The sequence below is a fragment of the Lathyrus oleraceus genome, chromosome 2 (assembly GCF_024323335.1).
Source record: "Lathyrus oleraceus cultivar Zhongwan6 chromosome 2, CAAS_Psat_ZW6_1.0, whole genome shotgun sequence".
Classification (NCBI taxonomy): Eukaryota; Viridiplantae; Streptophyta; class Magnoliopsida; order Fabales; family Fabaceae; genus Lathyrus; species Lathyrus oleraceus.
In genome coordinates this window covers 434,454,242-434,482,235 of record NC_066580.1, presented here as the reverse complement: position 1 = coordinate 434,482,235, position 27,994 = coordinate 434,454,242, and the positions used below count along the sequence as shown (strand labels likewise).

Genomic DNA, 27,994 nt, shown 5'->3' with positions numbered 1-27,994 from the left:
CCAAGCACACAACAACCAAACAAGTTAATAGGGAGTCGGGAACTCGAGCCTATAACTGTCAAGCACAGACACAAAAAAAGAAAAAAAAGTGTCCGGAGAGACCTCGCACGGTCTCCTGCCTACGTACCTCATCTGGTATGAGGATCAGGGCGACGTAGTTCCCCTGAAAGGGAAAGAAATTCTAGCCAGAAACCAAGGGGAGACACACTACTAGGGAGCTGTACTCGAGCCTAGTGTTATCATGCATCATTGTCCTATGTTATGGTTTCTATCTACTTGCACAACAGCAAGCTAATCCTAACCAGGAAAAACAAGCATGCAAGCATCAATCAAAATAAAACAAACATTTCACATAGCACACACTATATCCAGTCAAGTGAGGCTCAAACAAGGGTGGACTGCCGAGGCAAGTCATCTGTACAGGGTAGTGTTCGCTCTTAACCCTGACATTGAGAGTCAGGGTGAAGCAGATGAAAGGTGAGTGAAGATTAGACTTCACAGCTCTTATCCCTGACCAGGGAGAGCTTCAGACAAAGGAGCGTGGGTCCAGAATGGGGAAACCCTTCTACGCTCAAGACTCTGACTCGACTGTGCAACAGCACAAGATCTTGGGTTTGTGTCCCAATGCATCAACACAGTGGTGTGAGCAGAGGGACGACTCAACAGAATAGCGGGAGATAGATTGCATATCTCTATGATCCACCAATTGCCTCATAGAGGTCTTTACCTGCTTGGGGACAAAAGTAAACAATCACAAACATCGCCTCTTAAGGAGGACTTCAGACAGTTGCCTGGCCAAGTAACAGGCCAGGTCTTCCAGACTACATGGAGAATAGAAATTCTACCTCAATTGGTTTAAAAACCAAGCAACAGCAAGCAAGTTCTCAAGGAACTGTAAGCAACTTAATGTACCTGAAATCAATCAAGTATCATCAGTACTCAGACAAACCAACAGTAAACAGCAAAAGTCAAACAGTCAATTTGTACAGTCAACACAAGTTAATGCACATAAGTGCAAGCCATGAGCTCAAACTCAAGCATCAAACCCTACAACACAAAACCAATGTTAGTTGACAACATCAAACAAACTCAATTTACAACTTGCATTGTTCTCCTTAAGGCTTTTGCATCTCAACCTGAAAATCCAAACCAAACATGAGAAACTAGACCACTAGGCCAAGCCTAGGGTCCAAAGGAGATGAAAAAATCAAAATAGCAAGTGAAAATTATCCAAAATCACAATCAAACAAATTAGAAGCAAATGCAATTGGTCCCATGCTCATATCATTCACCATTATCATTTTATGCACAAAATAGCATCAAACATGCAATTTGCAACTCCAAATGACCAAACAGAACTATCTCCATCAAAAGCATACCAAAACAATTCAACTAATTCCACAAAAATTCACACCTAAACAGGACACATTCAATGGATAGCATGTCAAATTTCAGTTAATTTGGACAAAAGGAAGTAGGTCAATCAAAATCAAGAAGTTCAGACAATTTCAAGCAAGCCAACACAAGGCATCAAAACAAGCATCAACTTCCATAAATCACAAAACAGTGACAATGTATGATAAATGAATGGGATCAAAACCACAATGACCTATAATGTGTCTACAATCCACATGTCAAATTTTACATCCATCCAATACACTATCAGAATTTCACAAACAAAATACAATCATGTGTCACACAATGTCACAAAATGGTTCAACGGAAGAGAAAATCACAATCAATCAGGAAATGCTATCAAAAATTCCATAAAAAATCACATGTGATCTCAACATACATATGTTCATTCATGCAAAATTTCAATTCAACGTCCCTAAGAACATCAAATAAAATCATGAAGTTGACCTAGCTTGGTGTGACACAAATTGTCACACCTCTAATCAAAAATTCATATCTCTTCAACCAAGTATCCAAAAATTACAAACTCTACATGAAAATCACCATCAAAGTGTCCAGAATATGCACAAAAAATTTCATCCATTTATTTGAAAGCATCATCATTTTATGAAAGATATGGCAAAGTATGTACAAATGTGACACTACCAAGAAATCCCTAGGCATTTTAATTTTTCACACGTGCACAAAAATCATGATTAAATTCTACACATTACAAGTAGCATCATGAAAAAAACCTCACTCAATTTGGATAAAAAATGAGTGAGTTATGATTTTCTAAAGATCAAGCATCAAAAATGAAAAAGAAATAAGAAATAAATCCAATTAATCTGATAATGGCAAACTTGTAATACTTAAGAACTTGGCCAAAACGGCGCCGTTCCACTTAAACGCAGTGGCGCGTTTCTATTGGTTGAGGCATGGCGGGAAACACATTTTAAAACCAAGCCAGGCGGATATAGGATCAAACGCGAGTTTCATCGGTTCTTCACCAAAACATCACCAGAATTTGCAGAAAATGAAGAACAACAAATTCTCACCAAATTCAACAAACTTATAATCATTAGAACCGTCTTCCAACAAGGATTAAGGATATGTAAACGATTTAACCTAACTCTAAGCATAGCGACGGGATCGAGTGAAAAAAGAATCATATCCAAACATTCAAACTCAGATTTCTCATCCAATACTCAGTCAAATTAAAAACTATAAGCATCAAGAAGATCTACATTGCAAGGCCTACAAAACGCATATCATGATTCACACAATTAAGGAAATCGAATTGGCACCTTATGATGATGGCAGCTGCGAATCTTGATGTTTCCACGCGTAATTCACCAAAACAGATGATGCTTATTGATGAGGAAGTGGAATGGAGTGATTAGGCTAGCTCGAAACAGCACCAATTGCAAGAATCTTCAAAACTCCATTGTTGTGCAAGCTTTGAACAGTCCACTTTCTTGAAGCTTTAGCCACGAATTCAGCAAAACAGTCACTCACAATTGCTTATGGAGTGTAGATCCAATGAACACGAGCAAGTTTGATGAAGAAATGTTGAAAAATGTTGGATGAAGTTTTGGAGAATTGTGAAGTTTTGGAGGGAAATTCAGTTATGATTCTTGAGAAATGTGATGTGGTTAACATTTTCTGTTATGATTAACCATATATACCCCTGCTAATCCATTCCCTTAATCACAATTATCAAAAATCCAAATGATTAGTGTTAATTGCATTTTAAGTGAAAGTCCAAAAATGACCTTCTCCAATTGGCAATGTAACAGTAAAATGAATGTTCACACAAGTCACATTTGATGTTTGGAGTGTGTTAGAAGTGGTTTCATGTGCCAATGCCTTGTAAATCTCAAATTCACTATGCCATGCCAAAAATACACATGAATTCACTTGGAAAATGACTTTTTGCCTTGACCATTTTTGATGAATTTTGATTATACATCTTGAAAGTACATGTGAAATGGGGTTTGCTCAAAAAAAGATCACCCAAATTGGACATTCCATGTGAAAGTTATGCCCCTTTGAATTTAGGCATTTTTGGAAAATGAATGGACCATAACTTGTCAACCATTCATGAGGAATTCAAGTTCTTAGACTTTTTAGAAAGGGGATAGAAAGATCTACAACTTTCATGTTGAACAAAATTTCATTTGAAGCTTCTTTGGACATGTAATTTTGTGGTGAAAAACTTTCCATTTTTGGAAACTTCCATTACAAGTCACTTTCTATTTTTGGCAACTTTTCTCCTAACTTTATTTTCTTCATTCTTGATGTTTGAAATGTCAAATGAAAATTGTTTAGACATGAATGAAGTGTATCCAACTCTCTCCCACCTCCAAATCCATAAAATCAAGCACAGTTGACCACAGTTGACTTTTTTAACTGATAGATGAATTTGGCTATGCACTGTTCAACTTGAGCCTCAAACTCCTGATGAAATGGCTCAATGATGAAACCCTAGCTTCCATAAGCTCCATATAATCATAAAATGATCCCCATATCCATTATAGACCCCATCTCCTTGCAAAACCCTGATTGACCCACTGCAGATGATTAGGGTTAACCAGTGGTCTAAACCCTAATCCCAAGGTATCTTGATCAATCTCTTGAATCTTCTGGTGATACCAAAACCATGATGATGATGATGTATCACTGCAACCAAGATGAAGACCAATCTCCTTGAGAAATCATGAAACCCTAATTCATAGCCCAATCCTCAGACAGTTAATGATCCAGTCCAATGAAACCCTAGCTTGCACCATGACCTCTTCATCTCCTGATCAAGTCTTATGAGGATGACTTGCACAATGTAACCACATGATATGCAAGATGCAATGCCTAATGACCTAAAATGATATGCAAATATATTATGCTAGTCCCAAGAGAGGAGGGCAAATTTTGAGGTGTTACACCCATCTCCATCAAGACTAACTTTTAATTAACAAGTGCAAATTTTTGGGGCATTCTAAGTGTTCAATAATCTTCCACCTTCAGACCACGAATGGCGTACATACCATTCTAACTCTCTCGGTTTAAGAATATTGAACAAAGGGCAGCTGTCATACCCCAAAATTTGCCCGTTAATTTTGCAAGACATTTTTTAAGGCACTCCAACTCATTACTCAAGGCATTGACCTTAAAGGAACAAAGACCCAGCTCACAGATGGCCAAATCCAGAAAATGGCCCAAACTGGCATGCTCGCTAGGCGAGCAGCTCCTTCGCCTAGCGAACTCTTTGCTATGCCACTCGCCTAGCGAAGCTTGCGAATACCAGAAAATTCTGGGCTTCATTCTGAGCCCATTAGGTCACAAAAAAGAATTATAAATACCAACACTTCAGTCAGAAAAGTGGAAAACGAAAACGGGAGATAGAGAGAAGGCACAACAAACCCTGGAGGCTAACCTAGAGAATTCAGAGCAACCCTAAAGGAAACCCTGAAGGAAACTCATATGCATAGATTTGGAGATCATCATGAAGATCATCATGAAGAAGGGTTGGGTTAAAACGAATTTGAGCCTTACATCCTTTGTTTCAATAACCATGAACCAAGCCACGTTACCACCCTCAAAAGACCTAATTGAGGTAGGGTTTATTTTGAAAGCATACTACAAAAAGGTTGTGTAAACTGACTCCTAAATATTTGCTAATCGCCTGTATTGGCATCATATTCTCGTTGTATCTTTCACACACTAGCTAAATCAGCAATGCGTTAGAACTAATGGTTCATTTGTCACACACTATCACATCACCTTAATACATGATTTTTCAAACCTGCATGAACGTTGCATTAAAATTACCATTGATTAAATGAACAATTTTTAACTGCAAGTAAGTACTTGACGTCAAGTAAACCTCAAAGAAGCAATCAGAGAAGGACTTGATCATTCGTCAATGCTGACCCAAATCAAGACTACTTCCTAACCCTATGGATTAGGAGCATTGCGTCCATTGACTATGATAACCTATGAATTGGTCAGTCAAAATACAAATCTTCAAGCATAATTTGATCAAGGAGGCAAATAATTCCCAAATATCCAGTCCATTTGGGGCAAGCCTTTCAAAATCCCATTCAGAGGAAAACTACAGAAAGATTCATACACTGGGGCAAAAATAGGTTTAAACCATGGTATAAATGTTCCCAGGGTTTCCTTTCAAAAGGTGAATTCCTTGAAAGACCCTACAGGCTGGGGCAGACAAGTTGCAAAGAGCCTTGGCGCAGGGCAAAAGCACAATCATCATGCATTGATTACGTCGATGCGCTCATTTGCAAGCCGTCAAGGCATACCAGACAAAGAAGTGGAGTTTCCCTCAAGAAGAAACATACAGTCTATGAGTGAAGGATCAAACTTGGGGCATCAAGAGCGTCCATATGTATCCTTCAATCATTACATCGTCGAAAGATCGAGTGTCGGGAAGTCAAAACCCCTCTCTAACCAAAGTCCAATCCCTATTGGCATCTCCAAAACCAAAGCCTAATCCCTATTGGCATCTCCAAAACCAAAGTCCAATCCATATTGGTAACTACCAAAAATAAAAAGACCACTTTGTTGACATCTTCATAAACTCAAATCCAATCAACATTGGTACCCAAAAAGTCTCGCCTTTGAAAGAGGGAGGCCAATCCAAAAATAACCAACATTCCTCTTGCATTACCACATGCACTGCATGCAATAAACACACATGGCTTTCCTTCCAAATAAGGAAGTGGCATATAAAAAATCTTTCACAAAAATGAGAAATTCTCATTAACATACATCATATGCATACATAACATGATAAATCCTTCCCATCAACCCTTTAAAGATGCCACTCCCTAGTGAAGTTTCTTTCCGTCAACCCTTTGATGATGACAAACTCTTTTCCATCAGCCCTCTGATGACAACAATTATATTTCGCCAACCCTTTGACGATGATATTACATATATATTCCCTTTTCCACCAACCCTTTGGTGACGACATCCTTTACCTTTCCATCAACCCTTTGGCGATGTCACTCCATAGTGAAATTTCTTTCCGTCAACCCTTTGACGATGACAGTTTCCTTTCCGTCAACCCTTTGATGATGACAATTACCTTTTTGTCAACCCTTTGATGATGACATTTACATTTCCATCAACCCTTGATAACACTGAAATTTACCATATTTTCGACTCCGATTTCACATTCATTCTAGTTGTTTTATTGTTATTTTGTTGTGTTGTTGCTATGTTTTCCTTTGTTTTCAGGTTTTTACTTTAATCGGAGCCCCGATCGAGAAAAGGAGTGAAAAAGAGCTAAAAACCCTAAAATTCAGCATTTTGTACTTGTGGCCTACCCCATGGCTGGCGCCATAGACCCTGTCATGACGTGTCCAAGCTCAACTTCCCTCAACTGCCACGTTCCCCACTACTTCCACTAAGGCGCCTCAGATTGGCCTTGTGGCAGGCGCCATGGCCTTGTGGCGGGCGCCACAAGAGGAAAAATTTTCCCTCCCATTTTCAAGTTGAAGGGCATCCTTGTCATTTCCATCTTTTTACTTGCTTATAAATAGAAACTCGAAATCACTTTTACAATCATCCAAACTTATAACAGAGGCAAACTCAGAGCAACTTTGTTTCACTTAGGCATATATTCAGTATTTTAAAGTGGTAATCGCTTCGCATTGGAGTGTTACCATAATTGTGTAATCAAGTCTGTGATAGAGTCTGTAATCGAGTTTGGAGCACTTTGGAAGGAAGTTAATCCTGCCGCCATTTTCATTTCTGCTTTGCAATTTACTCAACCCTCCGATTGGAGTTGGTTTTTATTACTTGTCTTTATCTTATTTATTTCCCGCACTCGCTTTACTTTATTTATTTCCCGCACTCGCTTTACTTTATTTATTTCCTCGCACTCGCTTTACTTTATTTATTTCCTCGCACTCGCTTTACTTTATTTATTTCCTCGCACTCGCTTTAAATTGTTTATTTTCCCGCACTCGCACTACTTTTATTTATTTCCCGCACTCGCACTACTTTTATTTACTTTCCGCACTCGCACTACTTTTATTTAAATTAATGCACTTTTACTTTACCATGTCTAACTAAATTTATAAGGTTAGAATGTAAGGATCGTAATGGAATCGATAATCCGTACAATTGTTCGTAGAAACACTTAAGGGCTATTTTAACTTTCAACTTAAGTTTTCCCGCACTTCAATTCCGTTGGGTAAGATCGAAAGCCGTCCAACGTCTATTTAAACTTAATTGTTTTTAACTATTTCAAAAACAGCGAAAGCGCTTTGTTTAGTTCATTAGGAGTTTTTAATTTAAGAAGAAAAGAGATTTTAAAACTATTTTCGGACGCGTTTATAAGTTTAGAGTCTGGTTCGTGAGAACCTCTTTTGGTTAAGAAATCCAGGTTATAATACTTTTCAACTTAGTCAAGATATTATATTTCTTAAAAATAGGTTTACTACTCTAATGCAATGCGCGCCTTTTTATAAGTGACAATAAGAGGGTTTGATTAGGGAGTACAACTCGGTTCTGAATACGCGAAAGCGACAGTTCCTATTAAATTAGTTCTTTTCAAAGTAGGAAACACTGCCCATAAGTAATTCTATTAGCAAGTACTTGGATTATTAATTGATTACGTGGATTACATTCGACCCTGTCTTTATTAATTAAACTTTATTCAACACTTTGCTTTCCATTGCACACTCTATAAACACCTATTTTGATTGCCTTTGATAAACACCATAACGATAGATAACGATAGATTAACACTTGGTCTCTGTGGATTCTACAATCTTTTATATTACTCTGACGCGTTCGTATACTTGCAAAACACCGCATCAACCCTCTGATGATGATCCTTCCCATCAACCCTTTGGTGATGCCATACTTTACTTCTTTCCGTCAACCCTTTGACGATGACATAGTCTTTTTCATCAGCCCTCTAATGATGACGATCTTTTCTGTCAAACCTTTAACGACGACATTTACCTGTCCATCAACCCTTTGATGTCGACATTCACTATCTTCCATCAACCCTTTGATGATGATATTCCCCAATAATCTCATTGGAAACAAAATAAAAATCCTACAAAAAATATCCAATTACCCATTTGCATTCCCATATGCATCATACGAATCATTCATAAATGGTTTTCCTGCCAAACAGAAAATTAAAAAAAAAACACAGTCATATCAATCATCAGCATACTCATGCATAACACTCCTATAAAATGGGAATTTTAACAAAATAAAAATCATTCGCATTCCTACATGTACAACCAAATATCCCCAGCAATTGCATACATGCATGCATCTCATGCATCATCCCATGCATGGTATTCCCGCCCAAAATGGAAACATCATATAAAAATCACACCAAAATATCAGGATCCAGGGTCATTCACATGTGTCCTGGACATTCCATATTTCTCCAAATAAAGTCATTACCCTGCATGTGCTCATGGAATCATTTCCCGGCAAGCCACTTTTCAACTTTATGATTAATAATGATATTCCCCCCAACATCTTTGCTAGCATTGCTCCCCAAGTAGAGGTTACCATAAAAAGTCTCCTATGAGCTTTCCCCCCCTACAGAGCTTTGCCAGTAAATCTCTTCCAAAAGGAGTCTTTTCTAAAATATTTCCCCCAACAGACGAACGTCTGAGATACTGCTTCATTTATATGAAGAATCTCAGTTATCTGTTTGAGATGTTGCTTCATCAATATGAAGAGTCTCATTCATTTTTAGAGATACTGCTCTAGTATCCTTGAAGAGTATTAGATTCAATTAAGGTATAATTTCCTTATTCAAAATATCTTAATTCTATCATATAAGATGCTGCTTTGATCCGATACAGAGAATCTCATTTTTGCTGTTTGAGATGCTGCTTCGTCAATATGAAGAGTCTCATTCCAGATTTTTTAGAGATACTGCTCTAGTATCCTTGAAGATTCTTAGATTTAATTAAGGTATCATTTCCTTATTTGGAATATCTTAATTTTATCATATAAGATGCTGCTTTGATCCGATACAAAGAATCTCATTTTTGCTGTTTGAGATGCTGCTTCGTCAATATGAAGAGTCTCATTCCGGATTTTCTAGAGATACTGCTTGAGTATCCTCGAAGAATCTTAGATTGATTTAAGGTATCATTCCCTTGCTGGAACATCTTAATTCTATCATATAAGATGCTGCTTTGATCCGATACAGAGAATCTCATTTTTGCTGTTTGAGATGCTGCTTCGTCAATATGAAGAGTCTCATTCCAGATTTTCTTGAGATACTGCTCTAAGTATCCTCGAAGAGTCTTAAATTCAATTAAGGTATCATTCCCTTGTTAGGAATATCTTAATTCTATCGTATAAGATGCTGCTTCGATATAGAGAATCTCATTTTTACTGTTTGAGATGTTGATTCATCAATATGAAAAGTCTCATTTCAATTTTTAGAGATACTGCTCTAGGTGTCCTCGGAGAATCTTAAATACGATTGAGGTATTATTCCCTTGTCGGAATATCTCGATTATATCATATAAGGCACTGCTCCATTGATCCCCAGAGAAATCGCGTGTTCAGTTCAAGATACTGTTCTGCTGATTTTTTGGAAAGTCTTAGGTTCAGTTGAGGTATCCTTCCATTAGTGGAATATCTCGATCTTGGCATTCAAGATTATGTTCTGATGATTCCCAAAGAGTCTTGACTGTTTCATTTTACCTTCTAATAACTTTTCTTACTATATTTCTCACTGCATTTTCTTTCTGCATTTTTTCCTTGCAATTCAAAGGACAAAATTCGGGTCTTTTTGTATTTAATTATCTTCCACCATGAATGTACGAAGACTGTTGTCATTCACACCTTCTGGTTCAAGGTAATTAAATAGGGGCAACTGTCATATCCCAATTTTGTCTGGGCATTTTAAATTTTCATAAATTCGATTTAATTTTCAGTTTACAACATATGTACAACATAACACGCATTTCATCATGAATAACACATAAAATATCAGTCAGAATAAATTCTTGAAAATACAGACAAGTTGGTTAAATCGTTTCTCAAGTACGGACAAAATCAGCGGATAAAAAATTTCAAAATCAAACTTGCAGACGTCAGTATTATTAATCTACGGTTCGCGTAGTTTAATCAGATATGCTCGTTATATTTTTCGACGACTTCTTCAGCTGCATTTTAATCCGTCTGAGCCTGTTAACCGGTGAAAATTCATTTCAAAATTAAAAGAAACGTTGTATTTTTTTAATAAGTATATTTCGCACTGATCATTTTAATGTATCCGATTTAATTTTTCGAGCAAACTTTCGCCCGACTTTTATTCATTTTTTCGTTCTTTCGTCAAAATAGTCAGATTAAATAAATAGAATTTTCCATGTTATTATTTTAATTTTATCATGATTATTTAAAAAGTTGTTAATTTTATTTGAATTAATTAATTTAATCCCATTTAAGCCAATTAAATTATTTAGAAAGGGCATTTTAGTTAGTTATAATTTGTGTTTCTTTCATCTGATCTCAACCGTTAAATCAGAATTAATCAATGGATCCTAGTTGCAATCCTTGTCCACTTAGTTTCACCCAATCAAATAATAATAAGTACAAAGGATTAAAAATGATGGAATAAAAAAAAGATCAAAACAAATCTCTCTTCCTTCAATAAGGCCTGCCACGCGCGGACAGTTGGCATGGGGAAATGAAAATAAAAAGACAGCTCACATAACCTTTCTCCACTAATAACTCTCTTTTCTTCCAACGGTAAGAAAAATAAAATAAAAAGGACAACACACTCTCTCTCTCTGTTTTAACGGTTCACTCTCTAAGCTCACACCACTCACTTTCTCTGTAAAAAGAAAAACGAAACGGAAAAGAACAACAATTTTCCTCTTCTTCTCCAGAACCTCACGCGAACCACCCATTCGCCGGAATCACCTTCACCGGCGATTCCACCGCCTTTATCCTCGTCAACACCACAAAATCCACCAAACCTCCTAACAAGCTCCAGCGAAACTCCATAAACCAACAACCAAATCCGATCCAAATTCCTGCGCTCAATTTTTTTTTCGGCGACATCATCACCCACCGCAGCTCATCTCCCTCTGTCCGTCGTCAAACTTCCATCTCCATCACATTTCAAAACCTCTTCTTCTTCACCATTACACCACCTCGCCGTCACGACAACCACCGTTTTTACCCTCCAACAACCTACCTCCCCCGTACATCTTCTTCTTCACACCGCCGCGTCCACTAAGTTCAATCCCACTCGATTCCGATCTGCGACCTCTATTTCAGACGAATTCAACTTTTCCGTTTCTGGTAAGTTCGCCTCAAACAAAATCGTGACCAGGATCGCCGCCACCGTGCATCTTGTTTCCGATCCTGAGACACCTTCCGTCCATCACTTCCAAATCCCTGTTTTTACCGGCTTGGTTCAACAAGGGAGTTTATCAAATTTGTTCCCAAGTCTTACATGGGTGAGTAGTTAACGAATCTTATGCAGAGTTATGTTTCGTTAAAGGCATTGCGGTGTCATGGGTTGAATTCACACCGTCGATCTCGTGCGATATCGAGTGGGAGTTGCGAACAGACGAGGTTAAACACCAATTTCTTGTATATTTCAATGTTGTTAGGTACATGCGTTCTTTTTTTACATCAACATTTGAAATTTGGTGGTGCTTGATTTTCACTGTGTATATATGTTTAAAGTTTGAGTATAGCCACCACACTTTGTAATACTGCAAATGGTTTATGTGCTGTTGTTGCTTACATTTCGGTGTCGGAATCGGATCTATGGTGATGAACATTCGACTCCCGTATTATGTCGCATACGTGAAATTTATGAGCCTTCATATAGATTTTAACATTACTGTAAATGATTTTTGGGATGTTGGTGTTTATTTCATTTTCCCTCTTTGTTAAAATTACTGCCTTTGATAAGTCATGGTGAAGTTGATTTGCTTGTATCAATGTATATGGTTTGATTTTGGATTGTGATATACATTGCAATTTAATCATGCGTGCTATGTTGTGGCTTGAAATGCAGAATATATTATTTTATAAGTTCCAGTTAGTAAGGAGTTTGAAATAAAGAATTGGATTTTGAAGAGTTTTTCTTGGTTACCGTAGAAAATGTTGCCGGTTACATTTGTTTTACAAGTTCCAGTAGTAATGGCTAGAAATGAATGTCAATATTTTATTTTAAAACATATGCTAATCCTATGGCTAAAGTGATCACCAAAAACCATAAATAATTTTGTTGGTTTTCAATTACTAATTGCTTATGTACATTATCTTTTGGTGAGATTTGTAACATGCTGAGAGCAATCTTGTAAATAAATTGGGTGCTACTATCGTATTTCATTGCATTTTGAATTGAATTAAACCTTTGGATCCGACTATTCAATGTCGTTATGCCACCTTGTTTCAATACATTAATCAAACATTTCACCAAGTTATGATCTTACGAATGACATTAATTGTGTTGTCATTTCGTACAAACCGGTTTTGAGTACACCGATTCCGTTAGATAAATCGACAATTGTCACTTATATCTTTTGATTGTAATTAAAATTAATTAATTAAATTTTGATTTGTTAAGTTATTTTGGAATTAATTAATTTTAATTAACTTAGTTATTTGATTCAATTCAATGATTTTGATAATTAATTTTAATTAATTTAATTAATCGATTTAACCAAATTTTAATTAATTAATTTTGTTAATTAAACATTGATCGATTTCTTCTACTATCATTTCACAATCATTTCTAACACTATTTCAATCTCATCGATTCAAAACCACGATAAACCATTAAATCACACAATTCTAGATTCAACATCGAGCCCATTTTCCACATCCTTGTAAGTCGATCGCTTTTAAGCATCACCATCAACCTCACATAGCTTACTCTTGGACTTTCTTACAATGAGACCTATTCGATTTTAATCGAGTAGATGATTGATTCACTAAATAAAATTCGATTTATTAACGAACACAAATTTAAAACCTCGATCCAATGTCGAGTATTTTCTTTCAAACTCAATCGAAATACCCAATCACAATCAAACACCATTTCATTTGGAAATGGAAAGGGGGATGACTTTGAGTTTTCAATTCCTCTCCTTGATTATTTGAATACGAGTTCTCTTACTCGGTTAGTCAAATAGTCGTCATTTCTATCCACCTAAGCACAAACAAATCAAACTGTTTCATAATGACGATACGAAAAGGGAGATGACTTTGAGTCTTCAATTTTTCTCCTCAATCATTTGAATACAAGTTCTCTTACTTGGTTAGTCAAATAATTGTCGTTCCTCTACAAACTCCCAAACCCCGATTAAATCAAACTACCTTTCATAACGACAAAAATGAAAAGGGAGAGGACTTTGAGCCTTCAACTTCTCTCCTCATTTGTTTGAATACAAGTTCTCTTACTCGGTTAGTCGAACAAGTGTCATTTTTCCGTAAATCAATAAATCAATCAAAACTGTACGAAAAGGGAGATGGTCTTGAGTTTTCAATTCCTCTTATCAAATGCTTGGATAGGAGTTGTCTTACTCAGTTATTCAAGTACTTGCCGTTCATTCTAAAATACGCCAACCATATGCAAACTAATCTTCATAATCACTCAGGTGAAAAAGAAAGCGATCTAGAGTCTTCTATTCCCTTTCCCGATTATTAGGATACGAGTTATCTTACTCGATTATCCGAGTATTCGTCATCCATTCAAAACACCTTAGTCATCATCAAAATCCTTTTTGAAATTAAGAATGAAAAAGAAAGTGGTCTAGAGTCTTCTATTCCCTTTCCCGGTTGTTAGGATACGAGTTGTCTTACTCGGCCATCCGAGTAATCGTCATCCAACCAAAAATATCTCAACACATCAAACCTATCTTTTCTCGCCCTCGTGCAATCGAAGCCAACCAACAAAACATCAAACACATCAAATCAGCTCGTCACCCCCCGCGTGACCAAATCCTTCTTTCAAAAAGAACACTATTAATCTTTTCTAATGCGCACAACAAACCAGTGCTAGAGCCTCCACCGAGAGTAGACAAGCCAATGTTTAGCCGTTAGAACACCGACCTACACAGTCGTTCATAAAACAAAACACACCAATTATTCGTAGTCCCTGAACTACGAATGCTCTGATTTCCTTATTGCACCATAAGGATACGTAGGCACGAGATTGCGAGATCTTGGCGAGCACACTGATAAAAAACCTCCGTTTTCTCCCTTCTGAGGTTCCCATCCATCTCTATTCAATTTTATTATCACTCAAAGAAAACAAACAAGATAAGTTAACACTCAAATCGAGAAATTGAACTAAAAGGTTCCCGTTGAGTACAACGGATGTGAGGGGTGCTAATACCTTCCCATTGCGTAATCCACTCCCGAACCCGAATATGGTTGCGACGACCATTATTCTATTATTCAAAAGGTTTTATCGATATTTTCCTATCCCTTTATTGGGATAAATAAAGTTCGGTGGCGACTCTGTTCGAATATAATTTTTTCCGCGACCATCGCGAGGAATCGTATTTTTCGAGATGCGACACATGTGCCAAAGCCAATTATCATCAATAGCTACAGCCTTGCAATACATATCAATATCATACTTGATGTTCATTGGAAATAAACGATTCTTTGACATGTTTGTCTTTGCTATGAGGCCCATCTCAGCATCATTGATAGTGCAACCTTTTTTGTTAAAGTTTAAATCATAGCCTTTCTCAGCAAGTTATCCAACGCTTAAGAGATTCAGACATATACTAGGTACATAGAATACATCAGAAATATAATTCATAGGTCCATCCTTCAATCTGATGGTGATCTTTCCTTTTCCTAAAACTTGAAGTTTTGAATTATCACCGAACTTGACTATGCTGTGGAAACTTTCATCTAAGTTTGAAAATAATTCCTTATTCCCACTTAGATGGTTACTACAACCAGTATCTAGCAACCATTGGTCATCATTTTTATTGGCTACAACATGACATGTTGTAAGCACCATTTTCATATCATCTTCAATTTTTGCAACTCAAGCATGGCTATCTCTAATATTCAATGATTTAGTATGACATTCTCGACTATATTGACCATACTTTTTACAATTATGGCACTGAATATGAGATTGACATTCTGATTGAAAATGTTTGTACTTTTGACATTTGTGACATTGAATATTAGATTTATTTTGAAAAGAGCTATTACCTTGTGTTTTTGGCTTAAGTCAGTTTGAGAATTCCTCTAGTTACCTTTGGAACTTTGTCCTCTTTGAAAGTGGTTTGACCTTCTTTGCACAGGTCCCTCATTTCTCACATTTGTTTGAGCTTTTAAAGCTTGCTCAAATGTGCCACTTGATCTCCCGTTCATCCGCATCTCACGTGATTCCAAAGATGCTTGCAAATCATTTAAAGTCATTGTGGTGACATCTTTTCCTTCTTCAATTGCTGCTACTACGTAATCAAAACGGGTTGAAAGAGTATGCATAATTTTTTCCACAATATCTTTCTCCTTTATGTCATCACCGTTGGATTTCATTTCATTGACTAGTTTGTCCATTCGTGAAAAATATCAATGAATGCTTTCATCTTTTCCTTGCTCCATTAGCTCAAACTAGCGTTTTAATCCTTGCAACCTCGTTCGTTTAACTGGGTCAATACCTTTATATGTTTTAAGTAAAATTTCCCAAGCCTCCTTAGATGTTTTGGCATGAAATTTTTTCTCAAAAACAGACAGCTCCACATATTGACATATAAAAAACAAAGCTTTTTCATTGAGTTGACGGTCTTTTTCAACTTGTTTCTCATAAACTTTTCCTTTATCTTCTTCGGTTGGTTCAACAAAACCTTTCTTCATAATTTCTAAACACAACTCCATCAATCATTTCCAAATAGAAAAATTTGATCTTCCATTGAATTTGAAAACGGTTGTTTGCAACGACAAAATTTGATTAATACTTGAACTTGTAGCCATTTTAATGTTGACAATAATTATATTGAATTGCCTTAAATTTTTTTTAATAATAACACTTTCTGTAACTCACACAGCTGGCGGGTGCTTTCTTAACTTATAAAATATTTTTCTTTTCTTTTTTCTTTTTTCTTTATTTTTTATTATTATTGTATTTTTTTTTTTTAGCTTTTGCTAAACAATTTATGGTTTTCCTTGAAACTAGTTAACCATTCATGGTTTTCTCTTATTGACTTCTCCAAACGCTAAATTTATATTATCTAACATTCCCTTGTAGTTGCAGTCCCATACTTCACGTTTCACGCACTAATTCGAATTTGGATCTTAATTTTCTTTCTATTCTTCGATCTTGTAATCCAGGTATATCTTTTTTTCTCACTCTCTTCTTCGTTTTCTTCAATGCGAGAAAATTTCTGTAACAAACTTCACGTAACTGTTTTAGCGGGAAACTAGTTTTTCTATTCCGATTAGATCAAATTAGCCTGGATTTGAATGATTTGAAGTTAGAATTATTGTTTCGGTTGATTCGGTAAATTGAGATTTGAATATTCAATGATTGATTGTGAATGTAGTTCAAATTGTTAATTGGAATGAATGGTGTTCGTTTTTTGCAGTTAGTTGGAGATTCAATAATGATGGAGAGAGCAGATTCTGTGCAGAAGCTGTACACGCGTATGCGACTATGGGAATTTACCGATCAGTATGTGATTGAGCCTACAGATGGCTCTTCTGGTTCGTCTTTGGCTGTTAGTCGAGTTGATGGCTCCATGAAACTAATCGGTTAGTTGAATCAATTGCTTTGTTTTCGTGCCGTGATTTTTCTTCGATTAATATACATATGATTCATAGATTTTTTTTTGTTTTGATTTTTTTGTTTTTATTTATTTTGTTCCTTTCTTGTTTTGCTTTGACAGATGAGGTTCCGGAATGTACCACTCTCCGAGTTCCTAAGATCTTTACAATTTATGGTGTTGTTGGGATAGTGAGGCTTTTGGCTGGTGAGCAACACATTTCCTTGTTTTGCTTTAATGAAATTTTACATAAAGTGACTACTGTATTTTTGTATTCTTAAGTTTTTAAAATCGCGTGCATTGGCAAGGTTGATGTTCATCTTTATCTATATGGTTTTTTAACAACGTGGGATGATTAGATTAGGATTTTTTATTGTTACTTTTTGGCAGTGTTGTCAAATGCAGATGGCAGATTATTAAAATCCCGGTATGCATTAGTGCTATAGCGGCTATTGGTACTAAATAACGTATCACAGAACAATAGCGGTTTGTCCAAATTCTGCTAAAGAGTGGCCATTTAACAACATTGTTTTTTGGTTGGGTGGGCCGGGTGATTGAAGTGGGAATTGGGATGTTTGACTGATGATAGAAGATATTTATTTTGGCACATGATTGAAAGCAAAAAATGGAATAGCAACAACGTTTCGTGCTCTATGTGGGCTTAGGAAAATGAGACATTGCCTTTTCTTTTCTTTATTTTTCTAAGAGACAGCATATGATTTAATGATCATGCAAGCTTATTACATTTATATAGATTTCTTTTAGCTCAAGTATCTTTATATCTTAATGACTTAAGCAGCCTGTCCTAAATACCCTGTTTTTCAATTACTTGTAATTGTGATTTTGATTTTCGTATCTGATTTTGTTGATCTTGTTTACATAATTGATTTCCTTTCGAAACATCAGATAATGCATTATTTTGAAAACATAGTTCAATTTGAGCAATCATTTGATGTTGCTAAATTTTACCATGCCCTTAGGATCATATTTGATGGTCATAACTGAGCGTGAATGTGCTGGATCTTACTTGGGGCATCCAATTTTCAAAATTTTATCCATGAAGGTTTTTCCATGTGATCATTCACTTAAAAGTACCCCTGCCGAACAGGTATATTTTCTATAAGTTCCACTTGTTTCCTATTTTATTCCATAACCATTTCCAATTTGGAACTCATAATTGCTGTACCAAATTTGGCAGAAGAAGGCGGAGATGGAATTTTCTGGCCTACTAAATGTTGCTGAGAAAACTTCTGGCCTGTTCTTCTCATATGAAACTAATTTAACTCTGAGGTAAACTTTTTCGATGTTTCTAGCGGTCTTTCATTTTTATGTATCACTAGAATATGTTATGGTTCTATTTGGATTCTAAAATTCACTGCCTTATTGAGATATGCACATACAGAGAAGAAACTACCCATGCATTCTCAGTTTGATTGGTAGGTGCAATCATGCAACCTGTAAAGCTACAGAAAATGCAGTCCCAGTCTCCATTTTATGTATTGTAATGTCAGGAACTTTTAGCATGACGCTCAGAATGACAATTACATCACCTTTTTACATTTTATGTCCAAAGTATCAATCATTTATGTTTGAGAGCTTCAGCTTGTAAAAGAAGCTTCCATGCTACATGTTGAAAGATATCATAAATCATCGCATAGGTGAATATGAGATACTTTAAGTACATTTAGCCATTGATTGCAAACCTCTAGACCGTTGATATATGGGATAGAAACTTATTTTAATATATGGCTACAATAATATGTTTTTTTTTAAAAGCTGATGGAATGGAAGAACTATTGCTATCTGAGTTTTTTTGGAGCTGCAGGTCATTGTAAATTGTAATCTTGATTAAAATGCATTGGTTTAGTGGTAATAGTGACATTAATGATATGTTAGAAAAGTTAGGTTTTGTTTTTTATCATGAATAAAAATTGAATGCACACTCTAACAAAATTGAAGCATAACTATGTAAATCTTTCTTCTAGCAAAAATAGCTCACATAAAAGAAATCCTATAAAACATGTCTTATGTTGCCTTACCATTCCATTGTTTTTATTAATGGAATATAAGTTATGTTTTGCAGTGCCCAGCGGTTGAATGACCTGGGTGATGAGTCTAGATTGCTTCCTCTTTGGAGACAGGTATCTATTGCTTTTTTGTTTTACTACTGTCCTTATTGTTTACAAAGTTTTTTATTGTATTTAAACATTTTAAATTGAGAGAAAGGAAAGGGAAGCATATAGGAAAGAGAGAGGAAGGGATCAACCAAAGACAGAAATCCAAGAGTCTCTGTTGTGTGAAATTGATGAAAGATTCACAAACTTTCAGTTACAGTTTTATATATATGGAAGTTGAGAGCCTTGAGAAGTTCAAGGGTGACTAAATCGTAACTAACACAACATAGTATGTTGATTCAGCATATTTTGTTACTAAAATTACCAACCACCTACTGCAATAACATAAACATATTCTTATTTATAGTGATATTTATAAAATGTTGCCGTTATGCTGATATACCAGAGGGTGCTGATTACTTGCTTGAGAAAATTTCATAGTTTCTTCTAGATACTATTCCTGATTACTTGCTTGAGAAAATTTCATAGTTTCTTCTAGATACTATTCCTGAGCCACACTTCTCATGTCTAGGAAATCAATGTCCACTCTTAATTGATTCCTTATGCAGTTTGTGTTTCCCTCCTCTTATTCTGCTTATGCTACCAATTTCTTGATCACAGGCAGAGCCTCGATTTCTTTGGAACAATTATATGTTAGAAGTGCTCATAGATAACAAGGTAGGTTTATTGTAGCGTTTTTTACTGTTCATTTTTCCACTGCTTGCACATTTTTAAAGTACTAACTAATAAGTTTGTGATTCTGTGCTTGCCAGCTTGACCCATACTTACTTCCTATAGTCCAAGGCAGTATCCTTATTTGATCATCTCAATGTTATTATATCATCATCTTTTGGATTTTTTAATAACAGATGCATATATTTGTATTGCTGTTGTGTGAGCACATTACCATTTATTTTTCAATGTTATCCTTAACAAGTTATCAGGTTTTCATTACTTTCAAGCAGCCATTGGGAAAGATATTATTGACGTCACTTTGATTGCGAGGAGATGCACAAGAAGAAATGGTGTTTAAAGCTTTTGGATGAACTTATATTTATTTCTGTCCACTCAAAAAATCTTTTGTTTTCTAGTTTGACTGTGCACTTATAGATATCATGCGTTCCTTACAATTCAAAAAATCAACATAATGTTGGCCATGAAATTAATATGGTGGTGATATTGAAAGTAATCATTGATGGTTGCCATATACTTTTTTACAGTATCTTGTAGCTGTCTGTTCGGAACATAATGCAGATCTAATTTCTAAGTTAAACTTTAAGGAAAAGATATCAAAAGGTGTATAGTTTCCTTGTTTGCATGTTAGGGTTTTAATTTGTCATATTTGAGGTTTAAAATTATTATTAGAATCTTTAATTTTAAGTGTTTTTGTATGAAAGAACACAGTTGTAATTTGTGATGCCTAAAGAAAACAAACATAATCTTTTATTGATTGGCTGGCTGATAGTACAAATGCAATTTTATTTCTTGAAAGGAACTCGAATGTGGAGAAGAGGAGCTGATCCCGATGGATATGTTGCCAATTTTGTGGAAACAGAACAACTTATGCAGTTCAATGGGTATACTGCTTCTTTTGTTCAGGTATTACTTTCTACAACCACAAATCTTTTATCATAAGAATTTAAATAAAAGGACGGCTAGCCATGCAAGATATGAATGTTTTGTCGAATTAATTCAAAGAAGTGGTCCTAATCATTCTAAAGAGTTGTCATTATTTTGAAATAAGATGAACACTATCTAGGGCACATATAAGCAACTGCGTAATTAATGAACAATTGATATCTAACTTGATTATTTTTCTAGGAAGATGGAAAAATGATTTCAGTTTTTTTATGTCCAATATATATTTTAAAAATTCTTAATTGTCTTTCCAAATTTGCATTTGGTATTTTTGACCGTCCAGTTAATGGCGTTAATTTTTTTTTGCAAATGATGCTTCAGTAACCTTTCAATTGTGTAATGTATTTAGGTATGGAAGTAATGTGAAATTAGTTACCATTTACATCTTACTATTAACAAACTATCCAGAAATAAAGTGCATGTTTAATAATGCGGGGCAGCTTTCCATATGATACAAAAAGCAGTTGGTATTGTTTTCAAGTCCGTTTTTCTGTTACTTGAGTTTTCAATGGGGAATAATTGTTTTGATTCTACCTTCTCTAAATCTCTTATGCGTGACTTACTATATAGCTTCCTGAAAACTATCCTATCTCTTTTATTTGCTATTCCATGTTTGCTTTGACACGAATTCTACCTAATATGGCTGTTGTTCATTGCTAGATTTTGACTTAATAATGGCATCATTAACTGTCAAATGTGGCTTTCTAGGAAAATTACCAAAACTGAATTCCTCACTAAATCTTTTGCAATTTGTAAAAAATCTATATTTTTCCACAAAACACCATATTTTGTTCATTCTAATTTTTTAATCATGTGTTGCTTTTTTAAATTGTAAATATGATTTGTCAGTTTCAAGATTGGTTGATGTTGAACTGAAAAGGTTACTCTTAAATTTCTAGGCCAAAGTATTCTGACATGCAGTGTTGGTAGCTTTAAGGCTATACAAAAATAGCATTACCTTCCAACTATTTTGGGTATTTTTTTTATTTTGAAAATAGACCTTCTGGTAATATTTGTACCTATTAGGATTTAGGACATCTTTATTTGAAAATGCTGAGCTGGAAACTTATGTAGCAATACTAATAGTGATAGTTGAATGAAAACTTGAATTTTCAGTTTTTTTTCATGGAGTGAAAATGGGCTATTCTTGCTATTATAATTTATATGGGTTAAAAAATAAAGCCAAACAAGGGGGGCTATGGCTTCTGTTTCTTTGGGAAGAATGTTAACTTTGTTTTATTTCATTTCATATCACTTAAGAGTCATCATGGTTGAACTTTTGCAGATTCGTGGTTCGATTCCTCTGCTCTGGCAGCAAATTGTTGACTTAACATATAAACCGAAGTTTGAACTATTGAAACTCGAGGACGCTGTAAGTGTTTGCTTATTGCTATAGTTCTGTGGTTTTTACATTTTTATATGTATTTCACTTTCATTTCATTACTTGAGATGCAGCCACGAGTCCTCGAGAGGCATATATTAGATTTAAGAAAAAAATATGGAGCTGTGTTGGCTGTTGATCTTGTTAACAAGGTGAATATGCTTTCATATTGTAACAAGCTGAGAATGCTCGTATATTGGTTAACAACTTTACCAAATGATACAGTCTGTGTAATTGCATTGTAAATTTCATAGACAACTGTTAAGAATGCATGCAACCTAAAATGTGCATGGAATTGTTATGTATCAGCATGGAGGAGAAGGGCGGCTATGTGAAAAATTTGGCAGTACAATGCAGCATGTGGCTAGTGATGATGTAAGGTAGATGTCTATTTCAATTAACTTCTAGATTGATTAGATTGATACGCATAGACTCTTCAGTTATTTTGGGGGTTTACTCATGTGTTTTTAATTATTCTATGTAGATATGTTCACTTCGATTTCCATCATGTCTGTGGACACGTTCATTTTGAACGTCTATCACTGCTTTATGATCAAATATCAGATTTTCTTGAGAGAAACGGGTATGGGATTTTTTATTGGTTAAGCAATTTGATACCTACTTTTTTGAGAATTGATTAATAATTTGATTCTTATTGATATTGATTGGTGTCATCGAAGCAGGGAGCTATTTATGAACTACTGATATGCTAACCAGTTCTAATAAATTATATTAACATGATGTTTGTCTAACAGTATAAGATATTTACTGGAAACATTCACCTTATTATCCTGTTTGATAATAAAATTTTGTACTCAAATCTTACTGAAGTTCTTCTTTAAAGAGATAAATGTATATGACCTGAGTTGCTATTCGCCTTCTGCAAGTGCAGATATCTTTTGTTGAACGAAAAGGGAGAGAAAATGAAGGAGCAACTTGGAGTTGTTAGGACCAACTGTATTGATTGTCTCGACCGAACAAATGTAACTCAGGTTGGTTGGTTTCTAATCTAGAAAGTGTTCGGTGCCTTCTTGAATTAATGGAAAAATTTATGTCCCTTTATACGAAATACTTCATTCTTCGGTTCTTATCTGTTATGGGTTATTGCGTGGGAAAGAGCAAAAAAGCCACATAGATTCACACACACACACTATCAGAAAGGATTTTTTTGGGGTGGCCATGGCCATCCTCCGTCCCTTATAACATTCACTCCACTATTTGTTTATGGCATAATTTGTTTTCCAGCTTACTAATGTTAAAGTATATGTGTAGAGCATGATAGGCCGAAATATGTTAGAATACCAGCTTAGAAGGCTTGGAGTCTTTGGGGCTGAAGAAACCATTAGTTCACATCCAAATCTTGATGAAAGGTTTAAGATCTGTAAGTGTATTATTACTTTTTGGATTATGTGATTTGAAATGTAGATATATGTGTTGTACTATGTAGTAATTTTCAACTTTTCACTGTTTTTGCCGCATTTGAGATCTTTGATTCAATTTGTGACTGACTCTGATCAGTGTGGGCTAATCATGGGGATGATGTGAGTATCCAATATTCAGGAACTCCTGCTCTGAAAGGAGACTTTGTCAGGTATTTTTCCAATAGTCTTTACAATTTTTTTTAATATTCCGTGCATATTAAGAAGATTGTTAATTTATGGGTTCATAAAGGTTTTTCTATGTTGAATTTACATTAGCATGGAATAATTTTAAAATGTCTTTGCATCTCTGGTATCATATGTTGACTTTGATTGTATATGTTTTCCAATATGGGAATTATGGTTTTTTTGTAATTTTTTTCCATTTTAGTCCGTTGCTTTTCTCTATTGCATGCTTTAATTGCGTTAACTATGAGAAATGGATTTTGCACTTGTCAACCAATGAAAAATGTGTATCCTGCCAAATCATGTTTTTATTTTTAAAATACTGATATGACATGACAAATATAAAGATATATTTTGATTAGTTGTATGTGTAATATTGTTTCACACTGTCTGTGTACTACCTTTAAACTCTAACTATGATATATTCAATTAAAACGACAAAACCTTGCAATAAGGAAAAACTTTATAATACGACTGTGCAATTCTTTTATATGTTAAGGTTGAATGAATTCTGTGTGACAATTTGATACGACCTCGTGTCTAAAATTTCAAATGTGTTGCTATTATGAATTGTATGATTTGAAATTTGACCTTTGTGACTACCCTATTTAATATTTTTGGTGGGATTCAGGTTTGGGCATCGCACCGTTCAAGGGATAGTAAACGATGGTTGGAATGCTCTCCAAAGATATTATTTGAATAACTTTTGTGATGGAACAAAGCAGGTTTGTATAACTTATTTAACATAACGTATGGGGGTACTCTAGTTATGGTCTAGAGTTCCTTAGGAGTCTATTAGTTGGTCATAACTCAACTTATTATTATTGGGAAGATTGAAGTCCTCAACTTATTATTATTGGGAAGATCGAAGTCCTACATTGGTCATACTAGTTATTATCAACATAACTGAGTCATGTATCCCTATAAATAAATATTAGTATTGAGTATTTTGTATCAAGCCAATAGTTATTATCATATTTTTCTCTCGTATTTTACACATAATCACAAATTCAACATGGTATCAAAGTCTGATTAAGGACTGCAATGTGGTAATTGGACCTAGGCCCACGCTAGGCGTGAGGGTGAGTATTGAAGTTGTATTTAAGTTGTGGAGTTTGTTTGGAGTCTCACATTGCTTAGGTTTCCGGGTTGTTGAATGTATAGATGTGTGAGGGTGCAACCTCACCCTTTGAAGTACCTTTTGAAAATGAGATCCAAGCACACTTAATATGGTATCAAAGTCTGCTTCCGATCCAGGGACCTGTGGGTTATGGGGCCATCATGCCGGTTTTGTAAGGTTTAGTTAGGCCCAACCACAATTCTAAGATGACACCAGAGCCTATCGATTGGACTATGTCCGCCCATTGTTTATATTCACGCATCAAGTCCAATGGGAGTGAGGGGGTGTCTTGGGAAGATCTCAAGTCCCACATTAGTTATAGATAGAGCTTGAAAATAGTTTATATAGAGTGATGCTCATTACCTTACCAATTGATTTTGTAGGGAAGAGTTAAACCAAACTCTAATTCTAATAATTATCATTTAGGTTTTGTCCTATGTATATTTGACCTCTCCCTTCTGCATCCCAATTCAAAGTTTTAGTCTGTGCTGCCCTACATAGTAATTATGCTGTAGAAGATGCTGAATTTTAATGTACATATTTTAATTCTGGTTACTCTTTTTTTCTTAAGATACCATTTCTGAATAGATCTCGAGTTAAATTACTTTTGAGCTTCTCTGGGTCTATTACCTTTTATAAATTTGTTAATTTAAAAAAATTATTAGTTTATATGTAATTGATTTGTGTTGTTCATATTTTTCATTTATTATGTGAAGGATGCAATTGATCTCCTGCAAGGACATTATATAGTATCTGTTGGCCGAGATACAGCTGCCTCTTCTCAGAAAGGAGGAATTGAAGCTATAGCTGTGAGTACAATATAGACGGATTTTTTTTGTTGATGTTTGTGGCATCACTTTTGTGTTTAAGATCAGTTCTTAGAAAGCTCACAATTGATGAACACATTTTAAATTATATGACGTGTGACTAAATTCATAGTTGCATACATGCATACAAAATGAATGAATTAAACTCTGTTTTTCGGGGACACTGCCTATATTTTTCGTGTTGAGGTTTACAGAAAGTTGGTCCTAACCCTACCGAAAAGTGATGGAATGCAATGATCCACAAAGATGAATTACAACATGAAGCTGAGTGGTTTATGCTTTATTAAATAAGAAATAAAAACTGCCTTTAATATTTAAAGGAGCAACTAGATTATTCAGTCAGGGAAATATTGAAGTCACTATAATGCTGGATAATGCATTGCAGCATTCCCCTTTTGTTTGAAGACCTAATATGTTTTTTATTTTGCATTCTGCATTTTGTTGACATGCAGTTCATCATTAGAATGCTTCAAGGTCATATGCATTTAATGGAAATAAATATTTATATTTTTGTTTTTGTTTGCAGTCGTTTCCTCTGGCTTTCGCTCTGGTTTTAACTGGATTTCTTTTTGCAACCATGTCATTGAGACAAGGTGAGTTTACTTTATTTAGTTAAGGCTTAAACTAAGAATTAATTTGTCACTCATATGTGCACACATTCGTGCATGTGTGTCTCTCGGTGTTGGTTCAATAAAAAAAAAAAAAGGGAACCAACCTATACTACTTTAAAGGCGTATAATTTCAAATCCAGTTCGACCTTTTCAGAATCTGTTCAGGCAATAACAGTAGACTGAGATAATAGAGTAGTGGGAGAGGACATTCCGGGGAAATGAAGAATATGGGGGACTGGGTGAACCAGGGAAGTTTATGGCATGTGAGAAATTGTTCTCTGATTATATTTCTTGTTTTTACAAGCAGAATTGCTTTCACCGATTCCCATCCATACTTTTGAAATAATAAAACAAACTGCAAAAAAAAAATTGCTATTAAAACTGAAAAAGTTTTTTTCAAACCAAACAGATCATAAGAGGGATAGAGAATAAGGGGGAGAGGAGAGAGGTATATTAGAGGCAACCACTTGATAAGTGCCGAGAACTGAGCTACACAAGAAACCTAAAATATGATAATTAATTTAGTCTTGTTTAGTTAGTTTTGCAAGAATGGAAAGCCCTCCTTCGCTCCTGTTGCCCTATTTTAATTACCAGCTGACTTATTTAGAAGTAGTTTAAAGTGGTCGGATATCTTGTAGTCTACAGCTGCCAACATGCGCAAGGTTTCCAGATATTTAAGTTTTTAAAGCAAGTGTGTGTGACGTAAAAGTTTGTGAGATTTTCTGCGCTTACTCTTTGCAAGCCCTTAAGCTCACAGTAAAAAATATTGTATATGAGTGAACTGGATAATTCTGTAAACTTTGCTAGCTTAAGGTTAGAACAATAACTCTACAATTGATAGATTAATGAACTGTCCATTACATATGTTGAAATATATGGCCTGAAAATTGTTATTTTGTTTATTGTTGCTGCAGTTCGTTATGATTTTAGGCACTTCTTCTTTTCACTAATGTGGGCTGGCATTAGTGTCGGTATAGCAGCTTTTGTGAGGGCCAACGGACGGGTTTTCTGCAACAGACCCCGCCTAAACAACCCCTCTCGTTAAGTTCTACGCAAATCAATTTGGGGAATTAGAATTTTGTGAAGTATTCAGCTTCTGCAATAGGAGTCACCATCAGGGGATTTAGTTCTACATTTAAATCTATTATACGAATTCAATCTTTAAGCCCCTCTTTTGCTGCTTATCATATTTTTGTTATTTATTACTAATTTGCAGTATGTCATAGTCCAATGACATCCTACTCAAGTGATTGCTGCTTGATTGATGTTTCCCCCCCTCCATGTATATTTGATTTTTTTTTTATCTGTACTTTTTGTTTAAGATGGAAACATTTTAAGGTTCCTCTGATTATATTGTATGCTTATAAGCAAATCCATATCATGCAATAATTTTACATATTTATTTTATAAGTCAAGGTTACTACATAATATTTGCCTTGGTCAATGTTGGCAGTGGATTTTATGTGACATTCTACATTGCTTCCTTTTTTAAATTTAGTTATAAATAGTTTATCTCTATGAATAGGAG

The 27,994-nt window shown here is 35.2% G+C and overlaps 1 protein-coding gene across 1 annotated transcript; it reads left to right on the top strand.

Moving 5' to 3' along the window:
• Positions 1-16,558: 16,558 nt before the first annotated feature.
• Positions 16,559-27,910, top strand: LOC127120014 (phosphoinositide phosphatase SAC7). The gene is made up of 21 exons (XM_051050399.1): positions 16,559-16,740; positions 16,995-17,160; positions 17,295-17,378; positions 18,152-18,279; positions 18,370-18,461; positions 19,255-19,312; positions 19,907-19,963; positions 20,059-20,092; positions 20,230-20,310; positions 20,778-20,884; positions 22,209-22,295; positions 22,379-22,456; positions 22,614-22,684; positions 22,789-22,887; positions 23,197-23,296; positions 23,577-23,685; positions 23,823-23,895; positions 24,540-24,633; positions 25,745-25,837; positions 26,382-26,448; positions 27,381-27,910. Exons 2-21 carry the CDS (start codon positions 17,013-17,015, stop codon positions 27,509-27,511), a joined length of 1,791 nt encoding a protein of 596 aa, XP_050906356.1. The 5' UTR covers positions 16,559-16,740; positions 16,995-17,012; the 3' UTR covers positions 27,512-27,910.
• The last annotated feature ends 84 nt before the right edge of the window (positions 27,911-27,994 follow it).

Excerpts from the sequence above, each read along its gene's own strand:
- LOC127120014 (XM_051050399.1), top strand. The coding sequence starts at position 17,013 with ATGATGGAGAGAGCAGATTCTGTGCAGAAGCTGTACACGCGTATGCGA. Across the intron at positions 18,462-19,254 it reads GAAACTAATTTAACTCTGAG|TGCCCAGCGGTTGAATGACC; the intron begins GTAAACTTTTTC and ends TATGTTTTGCAG. Across the intron at positions 20,311-20,777 it reads GAGATGCACAAGAAGAAATG|GAACTCGAATGTGGAGAAGA; the intron begins GTGTTTAAAGCT and ends ATTTCTTGAAAG.